At 45.7% G+C, this 27801-nt stretch overlaps 1 protein-coding gene across 4 annotated transcripts in view; it reads right to left on the bottom strand.

Moving 5' to 3' along the window:
- Positions 1 to 2117: 2117 nt before the first annotated feature.
- LRRC63 (leucine rich repeat containing 63) overlaps positions 2118 to 27801 on the bottom strand; it is a 121994-nt gene continuing 96310 nt past the window's right edge. For all 4 annotated transcript variants that reach the window (XM_077483242.1, XM_077483241.1, XM_077483244.1 and 1 more), the window contains 3 exons: positions 16281 to 16364; positions 3574 to 3810; positions 2118 to 2419 (listed from right to left, as the gene is read on the bottom strand). In XM_077483242.1, coding sequence (XP_077339368.1) covers positions 2236 to 2419; positions 3574 to 3810; positions 16281 to 16364 — 505 coding nt within the window. In that variant the 3' untranslated portion in view covers positions 2118 to 2235. The remainder of the gene's footprint in view (positions 2420 to 3573; positions 3811 to 16280; positions 16365 to 27801) is intronic.

Below are 27801 nucleotides of genomic sequence, written 5' to 3'. Positions count from 1 at the left end.
GAATGACACACCGCACCACCGATCATGCGGCGGCTGTTATCCTGAAGGATGTCACATGATGCCCAGTCAGGATAACAGAACCACATCCTGAACGTCAATCTGCTATTGACCGGGCGGGAAGTGGTTAAAGCGGTTCTTCACCCTAAAGGGGAAGTTCCGCTAATATGATCCCTCCCCCCCTCCGGTGCCACAATCGGCACCTTTCAATGGGGAGGGGGGTGCAGTTACCTGGATAATCCAGGTATCTGCACCCACTTCTGGGCAGACCGCTGCAGACCCCCGCCCCCCCATTGTGTTCTGGGAAACACACAGTTCCCAAGACACAGCGGGGGACCAGAAGAGACGCGCAGCGCGACTCGCGCATGCGCAGTAGGGAACCGGGCAGTGAAGCCGCGATGCTTCACTTCCCGATTCCCTGACAGAGGATGGCAGCGGGGCAGCAGCGAGACGAGCGATCGCTCGTCATCTGCCGCCGACATCGCTGGACCCTGGGACAGGTAAGTGTGATTTTATTAAAAGTCAGCAGCTGCAATATTAGTAGCTGCTGGCTTTTAATATTTTTTTTTTAGGTGCAGAACCACTTTAAGGAACACTATCTGGAAGTATTGTTGCATTGTGCCTGTTTTACTTGTTACTTGAGACACAAGCACACTATAGACGGATATGCTTTGTTCATATGTCATGTCTGGGGTTTACACATAATCGATACACCTCATTATTTCACTTTGTCTGTAGAAATCTACACAATACATTTCAAAGCTCATGTGATATGTAAAAAAAAAAAAGAGGCCTCATGAGTAATCCTAAGTGCTCAGACAGGACAGATCTTCAGAATATCCTCACTTTGCTCAATCAGAGCAAAATTGACAGTGTTTATGAAAAGGCCTTGACACACTGATACTTACTTCTTAAAGCAATCCCCTGCTAATTCTTCCTCACAACCAGCAGCCAATTGCTAGGCCAGAGCCCCGACAAGGGGGCTGATGTCACTGCACCCTCTAGACCAGGGATATGCAATTAGGGGACCTCCAGCTGTTGCAAAACTACAAGTCCCATGAGGCATAGCAAGACTGAGAGCCACAAGCATGACACCCAGAGGCAGAGGCATGATGGGACTTGTAGTTTTGCAACAGCTGGAGGTCCGCTAATTGCATATCCCTGCTCTAGGCTCTCACACTAGTCAACATCAGGTTTTTTTTTTTTTTTGCCATATGTGATAGAAGGAGCAGTGAATATCACTGGGAAAGGAGGGGCCTTTTTACAGACACTGTCACTTTGAAATTTGTCTTTTTAAGCATAGTAATGGTTTCAGGATTCAACAAAGCCACATAAGAGATAACATTTCTGATCTGTAGATGATTAATAATAAAATGTACAGTCAAATTTCCACTGGCTTTCACAGAGAAAAGCATACAGATACATTTAAATTAATCTTCCTTTGTGTAGCTCCTTCCTTTTTTCTATTGCATAGCTGAGCAGGTCAGGACCAGAGAATGCTCAATTCTCATAAGACCATACTGCATGTGAGGCAGAGCTCTAGGAAATCCTTTTTGAGCATCACTGCTCTTTAACAAGCCCTATATTCTTAAGTAATTAATATCACCTGCAGTTTATATACATCATCTGCACATGGTTATTATTGGAAAGAAAAGGGAAAGAGGGAGGGCGCACCGACCTTGTGCATTACCAAGGGTAAAACTTTATTAAAATCATAAAATACAAAGTTTATACTCGCAAACAAGCATGTACATGAGGCATGTCAATTAGTGAGACTGCGTCTCTGAACACCGGCAAACCGAACCTGATGTTGAAGGGATCAGACAATGTCCCGAAATGGCTGATGCGTTTCAAGGGAGTACCCTTTTCCTCAGACAATAGACAGTGCCTCATCTCTCCTAGTAGTCTCTATATATGGGTCTGCGTGCCCATACACCAAGCTACACCCACCCAAATTGGTCACAGCCACCCCCATGGACTGGCTCCACCTAGCACTGCCTTTCCTTTTTCTTTCCAGATTTAAGAACACCCATTTTTCTGAGGAGGGCTGCAAGAGGACAGGCATTGCCTCAAAGAGTTGGTTGTACTACGCATTTGGAGACTAAACACCCAAGCGCAGGAGATTTTTACTGTATTATTTATTATTGGTATTATAGTGAAGAAGTAGGCCAGTGCTTGATATACCAGTACTTTGGTTTTCTCCAGGGATCAGTTGTTAAAATATCAAGATCAAAAATATTAGCTTTCGTAGAGATGCTTAGTAAGAGATTCTGTCTGGCTCATGAAGCTTCTGTAACAAGATGGTGAGCAGGCGTGAAACATGAATGGAAGCTGGCGGATCCCAAAGATTTTTTCACAAGGTCGGATAAAGCGCAGGCCTTCACCTGACAGGACTCCCCTGCAGCAATCGCATGCTTTAACCCTAAGTGAAAAAGAAAATAATGATAACATAACTCGGTAATACTTTGGACTATCTGTACACTGGCTCAGTCAGTGGGAAATACAACAGCAGGTTTTTCCTGTGCAAAAGTTTGTGCAGAAATGCCCCCCTTTTATAGGCCATTACTGCAGAAACCCTGTCAGAAAAAAAAGGTCTACCTGAAAAAAAAAAAAGCGAGTAAATACTTACCTTTCCAGCATTATGCCACTAAATGCTGCCACTTGCTTGAAGAGGTACCCTTCTCTGAAGTCTGCTGAGAATACAACACATCAGTTCAGGACACTTTTTTGCAGATAGACCTTTTGTGGGAATTTGTTTTTCTTGATAGAGTCCCTTTAAATTAGAACTTCACAAAGTTTTGGATAGCGTGAGGACCACTTCTCCTGAACACAAGTAAAGCAATGGCTTGCAGGGTTCTGCTCTCTGGAGCGTATTCCCCATATATTCAATTTAAAACACCACTAGGACAATTACATTAGTATTAATGTGTTGCAGCTCCATTCGCTACAGAAATATAACGAGAATACGGCACAGAAGAAGAAATCCGAATGGTCGGTTCTTGTCACAGAAGTTTAGCGACTGGGAGAACTACTTAACAGGTATTAAAGAAGCAGAAGGGCAAATACCCCATTCCCAGCTTTATCCAAAACAAAATGAAACTGGGTGTTGCTCCCCGTCAAAATAAATGTAATGTTTAAACAGGGCATTAAAGTGAACAAAAAACAAACACACCAGTTCATTTTCCAAAATGACTAAAGTTGCGTTTTTTTCTTTTTTATTGATCTTTATGTTTAGAAGTCCACCAAAGCAAAAAAATTTGGATTTTTAGTTGACCTTTTATGCTATTCCTGGAGCACATTACGGGACACAGAGCATATTCATAGCCATGACAATAGGGTTATGCTGACAGCTTCAGGTGAATGGATGATAAGGATGTCCCAAAGCACTGAATAAGAACGGAGGGCAACATGGCAACAAGCCAACTGGCCCAAAACAACTAAACCAGAACAGGTTAGTACCTTACACAGCAGCCCACAAAACACACTAACTAAAGGTAGCGGTCCTAGAGGCTCTAACATCCATATCCTACATTATCTGATTTCACATATTCAAATTATAGCCTGCACATCACTTACTTGAGCAGTATTTCTTTGACTTCACTGGGGATGTCTGCAAAGTAGCGAAACATGTTTTTGGCAAAAGCCATGGCAGCTATGTCAAGTAGGCATTGTGGTTGGATGTGGGTGTTCTCTCTCCAGAACAGGGGGTGCATTCGGTTGTTGCCTACACGTAGCTGCTTAAGCTTTAGTTTTAGTGCCCCACAGGGCAATGCTGGCAAGCTGTTTCCTTCCACATTCAGGAACTCCAAAGATCTAGACAAATACAGATTTACAACATAATACTAAAGAAGAAAAAACACATATCAGTTTTTTTTTTGTTTGATGGAACAATGCACACCAACTGCATTGAAGGAATCAGAAGCATTAGGGTTTGAGGGCTTGTTTACACAGGCTGCCAGCAGGATAGTAAAAATGGGCAGATGACCCACAGATTTTCCATTCCCCTACCGCCAAACTGCAAGTGAACATGGCCAGGAGCATGTTAGTACACACTGGCAAGGTTGTGGCAGTATACAATAGTTTGAGTTTAGCATAGGGTATTGCTGCTAAACACAACCCAATTCAGTGAATGGGGCCACGTTGCTGTAAGGTCCTTTAAAAGAAATTCCCAGTGGGGATGAAAAAAGAGAGCACTAAGGAAGCGGCTGCTGTTCTACCAACCCTTTAAAAAGTGGTACACCATGAATCACTTTGCAGAGAATTGTAAATAAGCCCTAAGAGTTTTATGTTTCAAAACATTTTCAGGATTGGAAAACACTCACATTGAACATTGGTCTAAAGAAAAAGCAGGATCATTTCTTCAAAATTAAGATCTGTTGTAAACCTTTCAATATAACTAGTTAACACTTTTACTTCCTTAGCTTGCAATGAAGCAGCAGATTTGCATATAGTCAAGGCCAACCAAGTTGTGCTTACCCACCCTCTCCTTAGCAATCTCACCCTTTCCTCACCATTTCCACCCTCTTAGCATCCCCTCTCCTCAGCATTCCAATCCTTTTCTTAGCATCCCCACCTCCTCCTAACCATTTCTACCATCCCCTTAGCATTCTTACACTCTCTGGACTATTTCAATTGAGAACAAAACAGTTAACAATTCAGCTTCTTCATACAGCACATATTCATCTTCAGAAAAGTGTCTTGTTTGGTCTGGGTACTAGAAATTTGAGCACATACAGTGGGTATAGAAAAGAATCACTCCCTTTAAAATAATCACATTTTGTTGCTTTGCAGCCTGAAATGAAGACAGCCACAGTTTTTGTATTATCTAGCTATACTTAATAAGTGCAACTTATAACATCCAAGTGAAAGATATAACACCAACATCTCAGGGGAAAAAAAATAGGATTTTTGTACTCACCGTAAAATCCTTTTCTCTGTAATTCACAGACCGACACAGCTCCTCTCTGTAACCAAATGGGTTGTTAGCCCTATCACTGGAGATACTAGGCAAGTTGTAGTACAACACTTCAGAACTTTTAGTTCCGCCCATGGGGCGGTCCCTAGGCTACAACCCACAGCCTGCTCAGGCAGAACTCAGTACGTCAACAAGCAGTATAATGTAAAGAGAAAAAGGAGGGACGGGTGCTGTGTCGGTCAGTGAATTACAGAGAAAAGGATTTTACGGTGAGTACAAAAATCCTATTTTCTCTTATATTCACCGACCGTCACAGCTCCTCTCTGTAACCAAATGGGACGTCCCCGAGCAGTGCCAAACGAGGGGTGGGAAAAACGGCATAAAAACTTCATCAACCATGGCAAGTGTGAACTAAACCCACAAAAAAACAGCAGTGTGTGGGAAAACACCACTATATAATCAGGTATCCTCAACAGGAGGGATCCCCAAGATCGCAACCATATGCGGAAGTAATGCAACAGTGCATTAACCTAACAGATCTTTGCAGCCAAAACAGGCATCAGCCGATGCACCGACGTCTACCTTGTAGAACTTGGTAAACGTATGGATAGACGACCAGGTCGCCGCCTTACACACCTGAGCGACCGACACTTAGTGTCGGAAGGCCCAAGAGGTTCCGATTGCCCTTGTAGAGTGGCCCGTGACCGGAAAGGGGGGCAACTGCCCCTTCAAGGCGTAGGCTTATCCTAGAATCTGTCTGATCCACCTGGAAATGGTGGCCGACAAGACCGGCCATACCTTCTTTGGACCAGCCACCGAAACAAACAGTGAGTCTGACTTCCGAAAGGGAGCCGTGGCAGACAAATACACCTTCAGAGCCCTAACCACGTCGAGAGCGTGAAGGGCCACCTCTTTGAGGTGCTTCGGCTTAGGACACAACGATGGTAATACAATGTCCTCATTGATATGAAAAGCCGAGACCACCTTCGGTAGAAAGGACGGTTGCGGACGCAACACCACCTTACCCCTGTGGATGACCAGTTAAGGCGTCTTGCAAGACAAGGCTGCCAGTTCCGAAACCCTCCTGGCTGATGTGAGGGCAACTAGAAAGACCACTTTCTGGGAAAGAGTCAACAGGGGAATCTCCCTGATGCTTTCAAACAGCGGTTTTTGAAGCGCCGACAACACCAGGTTCAAATACCATGGGGGTAACGGTGGACGTACTGGAGAGACTACATGTCGTACCCCCTGAACAAAGGTACTCACTAAGGAGTGCGATGCCAGGGGTCGTTGAAAAAAGACAGCCAAAGCTGAAATTTTCCCTTTGATGGTGCTTAATGCCAATCTCTGGTCAACTCCTTGCTGGAGAAACAGCAGGATCCTGGATATGGAAAAGGAGCGCGGATGCCATCCGTTCTCCTAACACATGGAGATGTAGGCCTTCCAGGTACGATGGTATATCTTCCGAGAAGAAGATTTCCTCGCCCTCAACATATTTGGGATCACCGAGTCCGGCAGACCCCGGTACCTCAACACCTGGCTCTCAATAGCCATGCCGTTGCAGACGCACCAGGTCCGTGTACCAGGCCCGCTGAGGCCAATCTGGGGCAACCAGGATTACTGGAATCCCCTTGGCTTTCACTCTGCGGAGCAGACGTGGCAACAGTTTCAGTGGAGGAAAGGTGTAGATCAGCTGGTACTGATCCCACGGAGCCACCAGCGCGTCTGACACGTCTGCTCATGGATCTCTTGTCCTGTACACGAATCTTGTCACCTTCCGATTGAGACAGGAGGCCAATAGATCCACATCTGGTGTTCCCCACTTCAGGCACAGCTGCCTGAATATCTCTAAATGCAATACCTCCTGGGTCCAGCATCTGGCAGCTCAGATAGTCCGCCTGCCAATTTTCCACCCCGGGATGTAAACGTCCGACAAGGCCGGTACGTGTCGCTCTGCCCACCGAAGTAATGTGAGCGACCTCCCGATGCAGCGGCTCAGCTTCTTGTTCCCCCTTGGTGATTTACGATTTGTCCGACTGAATCCTGATCAGACACCCTTGAAGACTCAACGACCATGTGTGGAGGCACAGCGTGATCGCTCTCAATTCAAGCAGATTGATCAGCAACTTTGATTCTCCCGTCGACCAGAGGCCCTGAGCCGACTGAATCCCCATCACTCCACCCCAGCCGGAAAGACTGGCGTCCGTAGTGATCACCGTCCATTTCGGAGGAAGGAATGATTTTCCGTACTGAATCACCGGGGACCTCAACCACCAGATCAGAGAGTCCCTGACTGGCTGGCTCACCTGGATCTGTCGATCCAGGGACAACTAAGATTTGTCCCATTTCAACAAGATCTCCTTCTGCAGGACTCTGGTGTGGAACTAGGCATAAGGTACTGCCTCGAAGGAGGCCACCATGAGTCCCAGTACTCGCATGCAAAAGTGGAGCGACGACCACTTGCGGTACAACAGTAGTTTGATCGCAGATCTGAGAGTCTGCAGTTTGTCTGAAGGGAGAAAAACTCTTGCTTCCCTGGAGTCCAATAGCAAACCTAGGTACTCCAGATGCTGGGTCGGCACAATCACCGACTTCTTTAGATTCAACAGCCACCCAAATTCTTGCAGGGTCTGCATGGTGATCGCCACATCCTCCTCTAATTCTGAGGTGGAAGATGCTCTCAAGAGGAGATCGTCCAGGTAGCCCACGATCGTGATCCCACGTTGTCGCAGCAATGCCAATACTGGAGCCAGTACCTTGGTAAAGACTCAGGGGGCTGACGCCAGGCCAAAGGGTAGAGACACAAATTGGTAACGGGCTTCCCCGACTGCCAAGCAGAGAAATTTTTAATGCCGAAGGCATATGGGTATGTGCAGGTACGCATCCTGGATATCTAAGGACGCCAGGGAGTCCCCTTGGAGTGCAGCGGCTGATTCCATTCTGAACCTCTGCACTTTTACAAAGTGATTGAGGGCTTTCAAGTCCAAGATTGGACGTGCCCCTTCCTTCTTGGGAACCACAAACAGATTGGAGTAGAACCCCTGGACCCATTGGATCGGATAACCGGGAGGTCCAACGGGCTGCAAACTCCCGAAGGCGACCCCCCCACCGGAGATGTGGGTGGGGGCAGACCTTCATGCGGTAGCACCTTTGTTCGCAAGTTTGCGGTTCCAGGGACGCTTCTGACCATCCGTGGGAGTCCTGTCGGGCTGGGGTCGTTTTGCCGAAGCACTGTGCGGACGAAAAAGCCACTTGTGAGTGGAAAAGGAGGGCCCTTGCCTGCGGCGTAGCTCCTTAGCCTTCCTGGCCTGTGGGAGTAGTGTACTCTTACCACCCGTGGCATTTTTAATAATGTCATCCAACAAGGCTCCAAAGAGCCGGTCGCCAAGGAAGGGAAGATTCGTCAGGGCTTCCTTCTTGGGAACCACAAACAGATTTGAGTAGAATCTCTGGAAGCGTTCCGATTACGGAACTGGTACAATCACCCCCTGATTCAGCAAGTCCCTTACCGCCCCCAACAGGGCCTCCCGGCGAACCAGGGATACGGGTATGCTGGAGGGGAAGAATCTGTTTGGCGGCCAAGAGAGAAACTCTATCTTGTAGCCTGTGGAAATCAGATCGCAGACCCATTGGTTGGATAACCGGGAGGACCACTGGGCTGCAAACTCCCGAAGGCGACCCCCCACCCGAAACATGGATGGGGGCAAACCTTCATGCGGTAGCACTTTTGTTCGCAGGCTTGTTAGGCTTGCGGTTCCAGGGACGCTTTTGACCGTCCGTGGGCGTCCTGTCGGGCTGGGGCCGTTTTGACGAAGCACCGGGCGGATGAAAAAAAGTCGCATGTGAGCGGAAAAAGAGGGCCCTTGCCTACGGTGTGGCTCCATAGCCTTCCTGGCCTATGGGAGTAGAGTACTCTTACCACCAGTGGCATCTTTAATAGTGTCATCCAACGAGGCTTCAAAGAAGGGCTTTCTTGGATGCCTGGTCAGCAGACCAGCATTTTAACCAAATCAGGCGCCTCAACACCGCTGACACTGAAGCCCTGGATAGCAGAGAGAGAGTATCCAGGGCCGCGTCACAAACGTACCTAAGGCCTTGCACTAGTTGGTCTGCTAGTTCCACGCAGACAGGGGAGGCCTGTTGCTCTCCCAATTCATGGTGCAAAACTTTTGCCCACTCAGTCAGTGTCTGCGGCACCAATGCGAATGCCAGTACAGGTCGCACGGCTGACCCCACAACCATAAACAAGGAATGAGCTACCGCCTCGGCCTTCCTATCCGTGGGATCCTTGAATGCAGGAGTCCCCTCAACCGGGATCGTGGTTACTTTATTTAACCTGGATACTGGGGGGTCCATGACCGGAGGAGCTGACCATTTCTTGAGAAGGCTTTCCTCAAAGGGGTAACGCACAGCCATGGATTTGGGGATCGAAAAGGTCAGTTGCGGGGGCGACCCCATTCCTTGTAAATGAGCTTATCAAAATAAGTCAGATACGGGAACACCTTAGATGAACGTGTTGGCTTGGGGGACTCAAAAGGGACCGGTACATCAGCAGAGGGATCCGCTGGCTCCTGAATCTTCAGGGTATCACGCACAGCTGTGATAAGTGCTCCAACAAGCGCTTTGTCACGCACGGACCCGGACGGGGACTCATCCTCACTGTCTGAATGGTCCTGGTCAGCGTCATCTGACAAGACAGAGCAGGGGTCACCGGCCTCAGCAGGACCCGAGTCTGTGTCAGAGCTCTCCCCAGAGGACAGGGGGGGGGGGGTTAGGGGCCGCTTTTTAGCACCTTTCTTCCCACGCACCGCCTCTATCCTGGCAACGAACGAATTGAGGACCGCCGTAAGGGTGTCCATAGGGATCACGCAGTCCGCAGGTGACCCGGTTGTAATTGCCTGGATTTCGGGGGAAGAAACACCAGTTTCTGAAGCCATGCTGACTCTACCCTGTCTGCCACCTGAAGGGGATTTAGGACAGTGACAGTCCCACTCTCCTGCTGCCGCTGGCTGAGGGGCTCTAACCCACTGGACTCACCACCCTGGGCTGTTCCGCGCTGTATTACCGCAATGCCTGAAGGTCCCCAGCGCTCCCAGATGCAGAGATAGCAGAAAACTGTCGGTGGTTGGCCGGTCGCACGATCGGTGAACGATCTGTGGGCGATCAAACACACATGTTCAGAACACAGGAAAACCTTCCCAGCGCCCTGTGATGACCAAACAGGAAGCAGAGGGCACAGGGGCAGCTGCTAGAGCACAAAAATGTGGTCCGGCTACAAGACAATGGCCGCCGGTGTTCTTAATATGGAATCACCAGGAAAATGGCCGACTGAAGCCAAAAGCCAGTCTGACCCTTGCCCACACTTAAAATGGCCGCCGAACAGCGATATGAGGGACTAGAGAGAACATGTGGCAGGCCCAGCGCTGCACCAACACAGGGGCATGACTACACAGGCATCCAGCTGGACTAAGCTTCAGGACCCAGGCACCCAGCACAGCTAAAACCCCCAGGTGAGAGCCCAGACACACACACAGACCGCTCACCACATGTACAGCCCCCCCATGAGGGGGGGAAGGAGGGAGATAGGGACTGGGGAGAGAAGAGAGGGGGGTGAGGGGGGCCCCCGAATCGACCTCCCAGGGAATGCCCAGCTGCTCCACCCCGCCAGGCAGGGAGAGCTGTACTTACCAGTCCTGAAACTGGGAGACATTCCACGGTAGTCAGCTCCTGATCAGTACAGGGAAGACAACTGGCCTCAGCATACTGTGATGCAGACATCAGTAGCCCGGTCATATGTATGCCCCGGAGCATAAAGATCACCGACCACCTCTGGAGCTGAGGTATGTCGTGGCCTGGCGAGCCTTAGCTGCAACCTGCACATGCTCGCTGGCCGGACTGGGGAGACTACAAGGATAAGTGAACCAGCCTGTCACCCAGCCGGCTGTTGACAGAAGATCACAGGATCATTCATCTTGCGCAAAAAGCCAGACTTCTGCATCAAAAAACACAGGCCTATGGGCCCGCAGGGTCCCTAGGTCTATCTCCTTCGCTAGGCAAGAAAAAACTGAGTTTTGCCTGAGCAGGCTGTGGGTTATAGCCTAGGGACCGCCCCATGGACGGAACAAAAAGTTATGAAGTGTTGTATTACAACTTGCCTAGTATCTCCAGTGATAGGGCTAACAACCCATTTGGTTACAGAGTGGAGCTGTGTCGGTCGGTGAATGTAAGAGAAATTAAAAATTCAATAACTGAATCACTGAGTTGGAAAAAGGATCACCCCCTTGTGTCAGTATTTTTGCTTAAGTTATGACCTTTAGTCTGTTGGGATACGTTTCTACTAACTTTGCAATATTTGCCCACTCTTCCTAGAAGAACTGCTCAAGTTCAGTTAAATTAAAGGGGAGTGATCCTTTTCCATACCCACTGTAAAATTTATACTGTGTGTGCGTGTCGGCTCCCGTGCGCATGCGCGGGAGTGACGTCATCGCGGCTTCGCCGAATGACAGCGGCGGAGCTGCGAGACCCCACCAAGAAGATGGATGTGGCGGACTACAGGGGACAGCGGTGACTTCGCTGGCTCCTGTGTCAGGTAAGTGACACATAATGGACTACAATGCGATGCATAGTAGTCCATTATGCTTTGCCTTTGCAGGGAATGAAAGAGGAAGTAAACTCATCAGGGTTTACTTCCTCTTTAATTGTTCAATGACTCCCTAAAATTACAAATGCTGATCAGCATGCGCCAAAGCACATACATCATGTCGATTTTTGGGAGAGTTCGAGCTAGTTTCACATGTTAAAAGCAGATATAAAATTGAGACTGATCAGTTTCCTTGCTGAAATCGGATGATATTTAGTTGCTGACAAGTGAGGCAAAGCCTTCTCTGGAAGCATGGATGAGTTTCAATGGCCAGGAGACAGTATGCTATTAAATTCTTTCTGTTTTTTTTTCAACACAAACCAGCACAGGCTTGGCAATATAAATAGACTAAATATAAATGGAAAGTACTTTGGGGTGTGTTATTTGATGGGAGTCCAAGCTGAACAAGGTGGGCTATTCAACATGTTCTTCGTACCAAGAGTACTGTTGTCCTGCAAAACCTTTATTTAGCTAAATCTTTATCTATGCATCCAGGAAATTCCAGACACACATTCTGGACTGATGCCTGAGACATTAGCTCAGTCTTGGGGCTCTGCCACACTAAACCACTATCCTGCAAGCTAATGGGGGCGCTGTTATTGACTGCTGGGATGCTTTAGTAGGTTGAGGAGGCCCAGCAGTATGGTAGAGCGCTAAGATACAACAAAAGTTGACACCTTCAATCAGCTGGTGCCCAGGATGGGGTCTATGATTAACAATAAAGATAACCTTCAGGTAGCTTTTGTCTGCTTTTAATCCATAATTAATTGGATATTGCAGGTCTTTTATTTATCTCTGTCGCTTACAGTCTGCAGATTAAGCACAGTTAATCAAATTTACTCAAAGTGAGAGTTATTGAGCTAAAACCCTAGCATGTTCCTGTCTCAAAGGCTGACCAGTACAAGTTGCTAAAACCCTGTCTAGACCTTTGCACACGAATACATTTTTACCAGAATCAGGAAAGGGAAGTTATTATACTTATTTTAGTATGATTCTGTTTTGATGAGCTACCAGTTGATATTTATACAGGAATCCGAAGTCAACGTTTTTCTTCTTCAGTTTTTTATTTGTATTTATGCCCTGACATTCAGTCTCCTTAGCAATGATTCAGAATAGAGGTAAGCCCGTTTCCTGCTTGCCTTTTACCTAATTGTTACATAGTACAGCAAGTGTCACTCTGTTCCTTCTCCAGCACCACGCACAGCTATTTCCTGTGACACAATGTGAAACACAGCATTTAAATGCTTGGGCGCGCGCTATTTCCTCTAAAATTATCTCTACTACAAATCATCATAAACAGATAAAATCCATAACCCATTAACCCCTTCAGCTCCAGAAGATTTACCTCCCTTTATTTTTTACGATACGGCACGGTGTTATTTTAACTGACAATTGTGCTGTCACAGTTCGCACTGCGATCTGTGAACTGTTCTGGGGGTGTCATTAACATTGTATTGACACCCGCAGCAGTTCGCAGAGGGCAGTGTGAACTGCCTGTGGGAGAGGTCCAATGCGGAAACCAGCGATGTAATCATGCCGGTTCCTGCATCGCTACAGTGTAAACCTAGGAGGAGTGACACTTTTTGGGGACCAGCGACATCAATACAGTGATCAGTGCTCAAAAAATGTCACTGTACTAATGACACTCGCAGGGAAGGGGTTAACATCAGGGGTGATCAAAGGGTTAAATGTGTCCCTAGGGAGTGCTAACTGTGTGTGGGATCCTATACTTGTGGGAAGAGAGAGATCCATGTTCCTTCTTAGCAGAAACACAGGATCTCTGTCTTCCCTTGTCACAGAACGGCGATCTGTCTTGTTTACATAGGCAGACCGCCATTCTGCCTCTGTCGGGAACAATCGGCGGGTCCAAGAGGACATCAGGCTCGCCTGACCCGCTGATTGGCTCCTGCTGTGTCCAATTAGAGCAGGTCGCTGGCAGCCCGTCGCAGACCAGAAAGTGCAGAATCACATATCTGTATGTTATTCTGCCTATTGGAGCCGCTGCTCCGCTGTATACATGTATTTGGGGCAGTCAGCAAGCGGTTAATGTGGTAAAGAAAAGTATAACTTAAGGCTGGCTTTTATTACTAACATTTATAAATAAATATAAAATTTAATTTAAAAAATCCAAAATCCTAACAACTACATACAAAGAAATTCACAACTCTGCCATGAGCTACATCTCTAATCTCATCACAATATATGACCCAAATTGTTCTCTTTGCTCCTCTCAAGACCTCCTGTTTTCTAGCCCCCTTGTCACCCTCTCTCATGCTCAGCTTTAGGACTCTTCCACAGTGCCTTCCATCCTCTGGAACTCCCTACCCAAATCCGGCTATGCCTTACTCTGTCTGCCTTTTAGGCGATCCCCGAAAACCCATCTTTTCTGAGAGGGCTATCCCGCCTCCATCCAATAAACTGTACTTTTACCTTCTCCATCAGCTCATCTCTTATGCCCTGTACACACGATCAAACTATCCGACTGACTTTTTCAGCTAATTCGACCGTGTGTGGGCTACAGCTGACTTTTTCTGCTCAAAAAGCGGACTTTGAAAGAAGACTTGACTCAAGATTGTCCGCCGGACTCAGCTTTCTGGCGGACAATCCGCTCGTCTGTGTGCTAGTCTGCCGGACTTTACAAATGAACGGACTAGCCCACACACGGACTTAAGTCCGTTCATTTTGACGTGACTTCAGGTACGACGGGACTAGAGAAGGAAGTCAATGTCGTCGCTTTCATTGGTGAGATTGACACCTCGGGAGCCCCGTCGCCTGGTATGGGTTTTAAGGGTAACCCCTACGCTGAAAAATGGTGTGGGGTTCCTCCCAAAATCCATACCCCAGACCCTTATCCGAGCACGCAGCCCGGCCAGTCAGGAAAGGGGGTGGGGACAAGCGAGTGCCCCCCCGCTCCTGAGCCGTACCAGGCCGCATGCCCACAACATGGTGGGGTGGGTTCTTTGGGGAAGGGGGGCCTGTGCCCCCCCAATGCACCTTGTACCTATGTTGATGAGGACAAGGGCCTCTTCCCCACAACCCTGGCCTAGCCGGGGTCTGCGGGCAGGGGGCTTATCGGAATCCGGGAGCCCCCTTTAATAAGGGGGCCCCCAGATCCCGGCCCCCCCACCCTATGTGAATGAGTATCGGGTATATCGTACCCCTACCCATTCACCTGGGGGGAAAAAGCATCAATAAAAAAAAACACACAGCACAGGCTTTTAACCACTTTCAGACCGGACCAATTTGCTGGTCAAAGACCAGACCACTTTTTGCGATTCGGCACTGCGCCGCTTTAACTGACAATTGCGCGGTCGTGCGACGTGGCTCCCAAACAAAATTGACGTCCTTTTTTCCCCACAAATAGAGCTTTCTTTTGGTGGTATTTGATCACCCCTGCGGTTTTTATTTTTTGCGCTATAAACAAAAATAGAGCGATAATTTTGAAAAAAACGCATTATTTTTTACTTTTTGTAATAATAAATATCCCCCAAAAATATATAAAAAAACATTTTTTTCCCTCAGTTTAGGCCGATACATATTCTTCTACATATTTTTGGTAAAAAAAATCGCAATAAGCGATTATTGATTGGTTTGCGCAAAAGTTATAGCGTTTACAAAATAGGGATAGTTTTATAGCATTTTTATTAATAATTTTTTATTATTTTTTTTTACTAGTAATGGCGGCGATCTGCGATTTTTATTGTGACTGCGACATTGTGGGGGACCCATCGGACATTTTTGGGACCATTGTCATTTATACAGTAATCACTGCTATATAAATGCAGTGATTCCTGTGTAAATGACACTGGCAGTGAAAGGGTTAACCAGTGGGTGGCAGTGTAGGGGTTAAGTGTTCCTAGGGGTGTGTTACTAACTGTGGGGGGGTTGGGCTTTCATTTAGTGTACACTGATCTCTGCTCCAATCACAGGGAGCAGAGATCAGCGTCACTAGTTGCTAGGCAGAATGGAAAAATGTTGTTTACACAGCATTTCCTCCATTCGGCCGCTCCGTGAGACAATCGCGGGGATGCCCGCGGCGATCGAGTCCGCGGGTCCCGCGACCGGACTCACGGGGGTCCTGACCAGCGCGGGAGCGAGCTCTGGGGGTCTTCTTCTGACTTCCGGGGTCCTCCCGCCGGGCTCCTTCGCTATCTTCTGCTCTTTTGCTAGCGGAGGAACCTGGCTTTCTCCGTCGTCGTACGGGGGGCTTCTTCCGACTTCGGGGGTTTTCCGACTTCTGCTGCGCTTTCCGGCCTCTTCTCCCGCTCTCCGGTTCTTCTGCCGCGCTCCTCCGCCATCTTCTTCCAGCTCTTTTACTAGCTTTGGCCCGGTCTTCTCCTTTGTTCGTCGCCGCTGCCGTCTTCTTCTTCCGATGTTGACACAACACTCTCTCCCGCTGTAACAACGGGGACACGTTGCGACTTATATAGGCACATATGGTGACCCCGCATCTTATGATGTCACAGTCCCAGCATCCCCCGGGGGGACCTCCGCCAAAAGTCTGGCGGATTAGTCAGTTAGTGTGTGGCCGTGTGTGCAAGTCTGCTCATTCAGAAAGTCCGGCGGACAGTCTGATCGTGTGTAGGGGGCATTACAGTTATTACCTTTTGTATCCCTTGTTCACCCCTTTTAGATTGTAAACTGTCGCAAGCTTTTTATTTCTTGCAACCACATAGCATGTGGCTCATTCTACTAAACATATACAAACAAATAAAAATTCACAATTACCTGAGATTGGAGATATCATTTGGAATTAAAGAGATGTTATTATAGGACACATCCAGCACCTGCAGATATGGCAGAAGAAACAGTCTGAAAAAAAAAAAGGGCTGTCAATCAATATGCAGGGAGCTTGATTTACTAAAGTCAGAACTGTGGTGAAGGGAACCTGGGTCTGATTTGCTAAGGCTAAAGTGAAATGCAACAAATAGTGTATTCTTCACATGATGCCCTCATTTCACACTATGGTAAATCATACCCCAGCAATAAATAGTCCTCTGAAACTATGAACAAGTTTGAGCGCTCCTTTGCAACTCTTGCTGCGCTGTTTCATTGCATGTGTATTAAGGCAGCCAATTCATTTGGAATGGGCTCCCAACGCAACACAAACACATTGCAGCAAAGTACGCATTATGTGTATCATGGTTTACTGCAAGGCACGATCCACATACATATTCGTAATCAGTGACTCAGCCAGGCAACCAACATTTTCAAGAGCAGATTGCCAGAGTATAAATGTCTCCTATGCCAAGTTTCCTTTTTTAAGGCTACCACACTGACATTGGATACAAAAGCACTATCAGAATCTCTAAAAAATGCAATGTGCTGGAGCTCTGACAGCACCAAGGAATATGGGTGTCTGCAAGCACTAAGCAGGAATTCGGAAATAGGAGCAGATGTCCATTTGGAGACCTTTGTGTGCAAGCATTAAGAATGGCACACAGTGCCTTGAAAAAGTATTCATACCCCTTGACATTTTCCACATTTTGCCATGTTACAACCAAAAACGTAAATGTATTTTATTGGGATTTTATGTGATAGACCAACCACACCAAGTGGCACATAATTGTGAAGTGGAAGGAAAATTATAAATGGTTTTACATTATTTTTTACAAATAAATATGTGAAAAGTGTGGCGTGCATTTGTATTCCGCCCCCAAGTGAATACTTTGTAGAACCACCTTTTGCTGCAATTACAGCTGCAAGTCTTTTTGGTGATGTCTCTACCAGCTTTGCACATCTAGAGAATTACATTTTTGCCCATTCTTCTTTGCAAAATAGCTCAAGCTCTGTCAGATTGGATGGAGAGCATCCGTGAACAGCAATTTGCAGCAATTGCCACAGATTCTCAAATGGACTTTGACTGGGCCATTCCAATGCCGCGTATACACGATCGGACTTTCCAGCAGACTTGGTCCGGCAGACTGGAATCCGTCGGACAATTCGATTGTGTTTGGGCTTCCCCAAAAGTCAGATGGACCTAGAAATAAAACTTGTTTCAAATCTATCTGACGGATTCAAGTCCGACAGACTAAAAATCAGGAAAACCCTCTGTGTGCTACTCCGATGGACCAAATACGATGCAAGGCAGCTATTGGCTACTGGCTATTTAACGTCCTTGTTTAGTCCCGTTTACCTCATCGTGTTCAAAACTAACGGACTTTCGAACGGACTTATTCCAGTCGTGTGTGGCCAAGTCAGTTTCGTTCAGAAAGTCAGTTTGACCTCTGTCGAAAGTCCGTCGGGAAGACCGTCGAAAAGTCCGGTCGTGTGTACACGGCATAACACATGAATATGCTTTTATCTAAACCATTCTATTGTAGCTCTGACTGTATGTTTAGGGTTGTTGTCCTAACCCTGCTTTAAACTTCTCCACAACTTTATCCCTAACCTGTCTGATGTGTTCCTTGGCCTTCATGATGCTGTTTGTTCACTAAGGTTCTCTAACAAACTTCTGGGGGCTTCACTGAACAGCTGTATTTATACTGAGAATAAATTAAACACAGGTAGACTCTATTTACTAATTAGGTGACTTCTGAAGGCAATTGGTTCAACTAGATTTTAGGGGTATCAGAGTAAAGGGGGCTGAATACAAATGCACGCCACACTTTTTAGATATTTATTTGTAAAAAAAATTGAAAACCATTTATCATTTTCCTTCAACTTCACAATTATGTGCCACTGTGTTGGCCTATCACATAAAATCCCAATAAAATACATTTACATTTTTGGTTGTAATATGACAAAATGTGGAAAATTTCAAGGGTTATGAATATTTTTTCAAGGTACTGTAATCTACGGTACATTAAACATTTGTGTTTCATCTTGTCTATAAAACTACCTGTGTTATTTCATTACAAAATCATCAACAGAGGAATATTCTAGGCTGTTCTGACAAGAAAAGCTCAACAGGAAGTTTCACCTCTCTCACATTCCTATTGGCTCATCACTATGATGGGCTGCCTTACTGGCCAATAGGAATGTGCATGAGGTAGAAATGGAGGTAGGCTTTAGCACACTGAGGAAGTGCCAAAACTTTGGTTGTTTTGGCTTGGTTTTGTTTTAGAGGCATAGTGCTTTTAATTCAGTACTTTAAGATTCCATATCCATAATGTTATCATCAATACTGCAAACGCATTGGTAAGAGAAACAAAGGCACTTGGCTTAATGTCACTTTATTTAATGTTAAGGTACAATAATGTGCTGTGTGACTGGACTAGGACTGCTAAATGCTGATACTAAATAGGTTCCCATGAGCACAAAACCATTGTCCTTTCTTCAAGATTTTAAATGATCAGCTTGTGGTGCTAAAAGGCAGTGAGCCTAGCATAACGTCTGAAGAAAAAAAAAATGAAAAAAATGAAAAATAAAGCGTGTGGGTGGCCAGTGCTACAGAACCAAACCACTATATTTTCTGTCTTGTATTAATATATCTACACTAAAAATACCCACATCCTCAACAAAGCTTTTAGAAAGAAGACCAGTAACACATTGCCACCTCGATTATTTTATTTGAATGTTATTATCCACCGGTGTGTGTTTAACCACCTCAGTACCGGACACTTTCAGCCCCTCCTGCTCAGGCCAATTTTCAGATTTCAGTGCTGTCACACTTTAAATGAATTATTCAAAAAAATCCTAACAATTTTGAAAACAAAAAACATGCTTTTCTTTGTTTCTGTTATTAAATATGGGAAATAAATAATCTTTCTTCATAAGTTTAGGCCAAAATATAAAATGTATTCTGCTTCATTGCTTTGGCAAAAATAACCAAAATCAGTATATATTATTTAGTCTATGTGAAAGTTATAGAGTCCACAAAATAGCCAGGACAGTATAAATGACCCCTTTTTGGAAATTAGACATTTTGAGGTATTTAGTAAGAGGCATGGTGAGTTTTTTGAAGTTGTAATTTTTTTTGTTACGATTTTTTGGAAAATTAAGAAATTAAAAAATAAAAAGATTTTTTTCCCTACAAAATTGCCATTTTTACAAGTTATTTCTCACACACAGCATAGGCATATTTACACCCCAAAACACATTGTGCTATGCCTCCCAAGTATGGGGAAACCACATGTGTAAGGTTTTTTCACAGCCTAGATGCACAAAGGGGCCAGAAATCCAAGGAGCACCTTTGGGCTTTCAAGGAGCATAAATATCATGTCAATTCCGCATCAAATTTTCTGACTACTTATCACATTTTTGGAGGTCTGGAGAAGCAAGACAGTGGAAAAACCCACAAAATTACCCAATTTTGAGATACAAACACACCAATTTATATTCTATATGTGGTGTAATGATTTTTTTTTTATGTAACTGTTTGGAAAATGCAGGAAAGAAAATGAAATTTATTTTTTGACAACGTTTTCAATTAATAGGATATTTCATACACACATCATGGACATACTTAGGCCGCATACACATGGGCGGATTGTCTGCCCAACTAGGTTCGTCAGACAATCTGACAGACAGTCCGTCCAAACTTTTGAATGAACGGACTTGCCCACACACGGCACTTTTTGAGCGGACTAATACGGCGGACTAAGTCCGCCATACAATCCGCTCTACTTTTGAAATGAACGGACTCGCCCACACACGCGGAGGAAAGTCCGCTCATTTTGAGCGCGTCTCCAGGTAGGCGGGGCCCGTGAAGGAGACGTCGCTGGCCCCGCCGCCTGGAATGGACTTAAAGGGGAACCCCAACGCCGAAAAAAATCGGCGTGGGGGTGCCCCCCAAGTCCACAACAGACCCTTGTCCGAGCACGCTACCCCACATTTTGAGGTATTTAGTAAGAGGCATGGTGAGTTTTTTGAAGTTGTAATTTTTTTTGTTACGATTTTTTGGAAAATTAAGAAATTAAAAAATAAAAAGATTTTTTTCCCTACAAAATTGCCATTTTTACAAGTTATTTCTCACACACAGCATAGGCATATTTACACCCCAAAACACATTGTGCTATGCCTCCCAAGTATGGGGAAACCACATGTGTAAGGTTTTTTCACAGCCTAGATGCACAAAGGGGCCAGAAATCCAAGGAGCACCTTTGGGCTTTCAAGGAGCATAAATATCATGTCAATTCCGCATCGAATTTTCTGACTACTTATCACATTTTTGGAGGTCTGGAGAAGCAAGACAGTGGAAAAACCCACAAAATTACCCAATTTTGAGATACAAACACACCAATTTATATTCTATATGTGGTGTAATGATTTTTTTTTTATGTAACTGTTTGGAAAATGCAGGAAAGAAAATGAAATTTATTTTTTGACAACGTTTTCAATTAATAGGATATTTCATACACACATCATGGACATACTTAGGCCGCATACACACGGGCGGATTGTCTGCCCAACTAGGTTCGTCAGACAATCTGACAGACAGTCCGTCCAAACTTTTGAATGAACGGACTTGCCCACACACGGCACTTTTTGAGCGGACTAATACGGCGGACTAAGTCCGCCATACAATCCGCTCTACTTTTGAAATGAACGGACTCGCCCACACACGCGGAGGAAAGTCCGCTCATTTTGAGCGCGTCTCCAGGTAGGCGGGGCCCGTGAAGGAGACGTCGCTGGCCCCGCCGCCTGGAATGGACTTAAAGGGGAACCCCAACGCCGAAAAAAATCGGCGTGGGGGTGCCCCCCAAGTCCACAACAGACCCTTGTCCGAGCACGCTACCCCGCAGGCCAGGAAAGGGGGCGAGCGAGCGCCCCCCTCCCCCTGAGCCGTACCAGGCCGTGTGCCCTCAACATGGGGGGTGCCTTGGGGAAGGGGGGGCCGCGCGGCCCCCCCACCCCAAAGCACCTTGTCCCCATGTTGATGAGGACAAGGGCCTCTTCCCGACAACCCTGGCCGTTGGTTGTCGGGGTCTGCAGGCGGGGGGCTTATCGGAATCCGGGAGCCCCCTTTAATAAGGGGGCCCCCCGGATACCGGCCCCCCCACCCTATGTGAATGAGTATGGGGTACAATGTACCCCTACCCATTCACCTGTGAAAAAAAGTACAAAAAAAAAAACACAACACAGGGTTAAAATATTTTATTGCACAGCTCCGGGGGTCTTCCGTTTTCGGGGGTCTTCTTGCCGGACTCCTCCGCTATCTTCTTGTAGCTCTTTTGCTAGCGGAGGAGTCCGGCTTTCTTCCTCCCCGCCACCGGCCTCTTCTCCCGACTTCGGGGGTCTTGTCCCCCTCTTCGGTTCTTCTGCCGGGCCACCGCGCCTTCTTATAGCTCTTTTACAGGCGGTGGCCCGGTCTTCTGTCGCCGCCGCCTTCCGTTCTTCTTCTTCTTCTTCTTCTTCTCCAGGAGATGTTGCCTCGACGATCTCTCCGGCCGGAATGCCAGAGCCGCGCTGCGCGGCCACTTATATAGTGACAATGGGGCGGTGTCACATGGTATATGTCACATGGGTTGGTCACATGGTGACCCCGCCCCCTTACGATGTCATAGTCCCCATGTGACATCAACCCATGTGACCAACCCATGTGACATATACCATGTGACACCGCCCCATTGTCACTATATAAGTGGCCGCGCAGCGCGGCTCTGGCATTCCGGCCGGAGAGATCGTCGAGGCAACATCTCCTGGAGAAGAAGAAGAAGAAGAAGAAGAAGAAGGGAAGGCGGCGGCGACAGCGACAGCGGCGACAGAAGACCGGGCCACCGCCTGTAAAAGAGCTATAAGAAGGCGCGGTGGCCCGGCAGAAGAACCGAAGAGGGGGACAAGACCCCCGAAGTCGGGAGAAGAGGCCGGCGGCGGGGAGGAAGAAAGCCGGACTCCTCCGCTAGCAAAAGAGCTACAAGAAGATAGCGGAGGAGTCCGGCAAGAAGACCCCCGAAGACGGAAGACCCCCGGAGCTGTGCAATAAAATATTTTAACCCTGTGTTGTGTTTTTTTTTGTACTTTTTTTCACAGGTGAATGGGTAGGGGTACATTGTACCCCATACTCATTCACATAGGGTGGGGGGCCGGTATCCGGGGGGCCCCCTTATTAAAGAGGGCTTCCGGATTCCGATAAGCCCCCCGCCCGCAGACCCCGACAACCAAAGGCCAGGGTTGTCGGGAAGAGGCCCTTGTCCTCATCAACATGGGGACAAGGTGCTTTGGGGTGGGGGGGCCGCGCGGCCCCCCCTTCCCCAAGGCACCCCCCATGTTGAGGGCACGCGGCCTGGTACGGCTCAGGAGGGGGGGGGCGCTCGCTCGCCCCCCTTTCCTGGCCGGCCGGGTAGCGTGCTCGGACAAGGGTCTGTTGTGGACTTGGGGGGCACCCCCACGCCGATTTTTTTCGGCGTTGGGGTTCCCCTTTAAGTCCATACCAGGCGGCGGGGCCCGCGACGTCTCCGTCGCGTGCCCCGCCTACCTGGATACCCGCTCGAAATGAGCAGACTTTTCTCCGGGCGGGAAAAGTCCGCTCATTTCGAAAGTACAGCGGACTGGCACACACACGGGCGGACTGTCCGCTCAAACCAAGTTTGGACGGACAATCTTACGGAAATTCCGAAAGACTTAGTCCGCCAGACTGTCCGCTGAAAAAGTCCGCTGAAGCCCACACACGAGCGGATTGTCCGCTCAAATGTGTTTCGGCGGACTAAGTTGGGCAGACAGTCCGCCCGTGTGTACGTGGCCTTAGAGTTACATCCCAAAACAAATTCTGCTATACCTACTGATTATGGTGATACTACATGTGTGAGACTTTTTCACAGCTTAGCCATATAGGGGGGCTCAAAATCCAAGGAGCAGATTCAGCCGTTCTAGGGACCTAAATTACGCATATAATTTCCTGACACCCCTGGTATTTGATGAGTCTTTTGAAGACTTAATTTTATTGCCACATTTTTGGAAAATGCACAGTTCATTTAATAAGATATTTCTCACATGCAGCATAGGCATACTTGGACTTACACCCCAAAACACATTCTGCTACTCCTCCCAAGTATGGCAAAACCACATGTGTGACACTTTTTTTTATCATCTAGACTGATTGTGTACTGGACATTGTATCTTGTGTATCACACAAATCCACCAATTGTGTCAAAAGCAGTTGTACTGTAAAGGTTACTTCTGTATAACCACCAATTGTGTCAAAAGCAGTTGTACTGTAAAGGTTACTTCTGTATAAGTAGAAAGATTTGGAAAGCTGCGCCACTAACCCTATTCAAAAATAATGAAAAATACCTAAAGAATTAATAGCACACACATAAATAAATGAATATTTGTTGCCTATTATATAAATAACATTGGTATCGCGCAAACTAATTGAGCAAAAAGGACATTAAAAAATAAATATATAACAGAAAAAACAGCTTGAAGAGAGCCAAAGCTGAGAGATAGAGTCCACTATGTATGTTCTTATCAGGACACCACGGTGAATCCACACGAAACTGCAAACCAGTGCCCGTCACCGAGATTAAGATGCTCTTACCAGATACAGGTCAAATTGTAGCCTTAATAGTAAATCATCCGTGTCAAATTGTAGTCTTAATAATAAATCATCCGTGTCATTATCCTTGCATCAAACGCTAACTGATCTGCTATCCCCAGTGTATGGCAGCATCGCAAAAAACAACTTCCACGGTCAGCAATCGGGTACATCACCAGCATTAGCCCAAGAAAGAGAAAGATGCCTCCATAGTGTAAAACCATTCAGATATTTTATTATACTATAAACGATTGCACTTACGTAAGGTATCCATTAAAACAGCATCGAAAATAAATCACAAAAAGCCGGCCGGCTTTCCAAAGGCCGTCCTCCCCTCGTAGAGCGTGGTGGCGTCACTGCGTACCTTCCCAGACGTGTTTCGTCATAAATGACGTTATCAATGGGGAACGGGCAGCGCAGCGACGCACCACCATTTATAGCCAGACCTCATTCTGAGATGCAAGATCCGGCCCACGACGCCATCTTGATTGATGCCAAAAAAACTCGGATTATTCCATATTGGATAAGGGAAAGAATAAAAGATGGCCATACTATAGCGTGGCCCCTAGTATCGAAATTGCAATATGCGATTACGACTGTAATAGATTATATAAACAAGGGGGATCACATTAGATCCGATATGATGTAAACCCTATTCACAATAGAAATCTAGAAAACCTATATATATATAAACTTAAATAAAAAAGTGTATATATATAACTGAAAATAATTAAATAAATATAGAAATGAAGAAAAATGTTATAAAAAATAAAAAAATATAATAAATGAAAAAATAAAGAAAATATATATATAACATTTGAGAATATATATAAAAGTGAAAATACAAAAAATATATATGTATAGATCTTATATAAAAATGTGTATATATAAAGTGAATACCCCACATACTGGGCATGAATTATTTGTGTGTTTAAACACACACAAACACATAATTAAAAAATTATCAAAATATGTGATAATACATTTAAACTAAATATAAATTAAAATGAATACAAAATCAAGTTGAATATATTATGTGAATTTGTGCCTACCCTGAAGTAAATATATGTACCCATAATTAATCAATATAGTGAATATACTGATAAATCAATATTAATAACTATATAAAAAACTTTTTATATATAGTGAATGAATAAGAGAAAAAATAAAGAAATAGTGAAAAATACTCATAGCAGGAAAAATGACCCCCCATACAAAAAATAAATAAAATATATATATATATATATACAATTGTTACCCCGCACATTTTACCAATATCGCAATAGTTATACTTGAGGCCCGTCACGCATCTCAGAACGGGTTTACAAAAGCACAACAGAGGTAAAAATATATAAATCACATTTGGTAATAATCAAAAAGGCCTACCAAATAAAATGAACAAAATCAGAAATTATCTATGAAAGCATTAATATCAGTATCGATATTCAATCCATATGAGGTGTATGATTTTAAACGATGGATCCAGGACATTTCAAGCCTTGAAATCCCTATCACCAAGGAACTACCATGCCAATGAGGCTTAAATTTATCTATTCCTAAAAATAGGGTGTTCGAAGGGTCTTTATTATGCGCCACTAAATAATGTTTGGATACAGAATGTTTAGGAAATCCAATCAGTATATTGGTAATATGCTCATTTAATCGCACCTGTAATGGGCGCTTGGTCCGTCCCATGTACTGTAGCCCGCAAGGGCACTGCAACAAACAGACTACCTCAGTTGTGGAACACGTAATACAAGGCTTAATAACATGACCCAACCCTGTGGCAGTACTATCAAATGAGATGGTACGTCTGCGTGAACATGAATTTAAAGAACAGACTCTTCCACACTTATAGAAGCCAGTTAGCTGATCGAAAAAATCCCTACTTCTCAACGGTGGGTCAATAACGTTAGGTGCCAATCGATTTCTCAATGAACAGGCACCCCTAAAAACTATTCTTGGTCTCTCTGGCATCGTGTCACTGCTAACAATATGCCAATGTTTGTTAACTAGTTTTTTTATATTCCTCTGTTGAACAGAATAGGTAGTCACTAAAGGGACACCCACCTGGATATTATTCACTCGTGGGCCTTTCTCAAGGAGTAGTTCATGTGGACTCATGTTAGTCACTTTATTGATAATGTCAGACAAAAAATCCTGTTGATAGCCTTTCTCAAGGAACCTCGTGGTGAGAACCTCTGCCTGTGACAGGAATTCTCCTACCTCAGAGCAATTCCGTCTCAGTCTTATATATTGGCCTTTAATGGATCGACTTAAGCCAAGGGGTGTGATGACAACTATCCATAGGAGTGAAAGAATTCCTATCCGTATCTTTGAAAAACATAGAGGTGACAAAACGCTCATCTTTCACGGAAATCTCAAGATCTACGAAATGGATATTTGATTGGCTCATCTCATAATTGAGTTGTATGCCCCTTTGGTTCCTATTTAAAGATTCCAAAAAAATCTTTCAAATCATGGTCCCTACCATCACATAGGAGGAGGACGTCATCAATATACCTAGCCCATAGGGCTATTTGTGGTATATTTTGCCGTAACCATCCAAATGCCAGGTTTAGCAGAAATATTCGCCAACATATTAATGATATGCCTTGAGTCCTTGACATAGGAAGGCGTTTCCCGAACCAAAGGTTGTAAATAAGAATCTATATATCTGCCCACCCGGGACGTGATAGAGTCAATCCCACTAACTATGGGTCGTCCCGGGGGGAAGACAGAGTTCTTATGTAATTTGGGCAAATAATACAAAACTGGAGTACGTGGGGCCCTTGGGATCAAAAATAAACTTTCCTTGATATTCAAAATACCAGCCTCACGGCCTACTGCAACTATTCTTTCGAGTTCCTTTTTATATTGTGTCTTTGGATCAGAGGGCAGTACGATATAAGTGTCAGTATCATCCAAGATCCTACTCTTTTCGGATAGATAATCGACGCGATCTAATACTACTATCGCCCCGCCCTTATCAGCTGGCCTAATAACCAGATCCTTCCTATTACACAATGAATCTAAACCTTCTTGCAAGTTTTTATTCATCCTAGTTTTCTTGACTTCCAATAAATCAAGATCTCTCAATACTATATCCCTAAACACCCGCAAAGCTGGTGGAAGTGTTCCTGGGGGGTTAAAAAGCGAGGCATTTGCTAATCCCGAATGGACCACCTGCGTGGTCACAGTACTTGTATTATTCCCATTGCTATTATTAGAAAGCCCCACCATATATCTTTTTATATTAAGTTTCCTCACGAATTTATGGACGTCCATATACGTCTGAAATTTATTCAGACTGGTGGGTGGCACAAATTTCAACCCCTTGTCCAAAATCTGCTGTTCAGATGCAGACAGAGGTTTGGAGCTCAAATTAAAAATCCCCTTACCTACTACATTCTGGGCCTTTTTTGCTGCTCTGACTCCCCTCCCCCTCTGGTTCCTCTCCTCTTTCTCCCAACCTTTTGGTGCCCTGTGTGGGTTTGGGAAAACCCCAACTATTGGGTCCCATCAGCCCAAGGGGACCTCTCCCCAATGGGTCCATAATAGGGACCCGTTGGGGCCCGACCGATGGGGTACCACCAGTAGGTGGAAACGGAGGTTGTAAATTGCATTCCCCCTCTGGGCCATTAAGGTCCCTCAGTGGAAAGAATGCATTTCTGGTGGGGACATTAAATTCCCATTCAGAACGATCCCCTGTATTTTCTTGGGCAAAAGGTCCATAGCCATATTCATTGCCATTAGGGTAATTCCATCCATCTTGATGATTTATAGATGGACCCCTTCCTCTTTGGTTGAAATATTGACCCCAATCTCTCC

This window comes from Lithobates pipiens, unplaced genomic scaffold (genome assembly GCF_037356315.1).
Source record: "Lithobates pipiens isolate NorthernLeopardFrog02 unplaced genomic scaffold, aLitPip1_a1.2 Scaffold_16, whole genome shotgun sequence".
NCBI lineage: Eukaryota > Metazoa > Chordata > Amphibia > Anura > Ranidae > Lithobates > Lithobates pipiens.
This window is presented reverse-complemented; position numbering and strand designations above follow the sequence as displayed.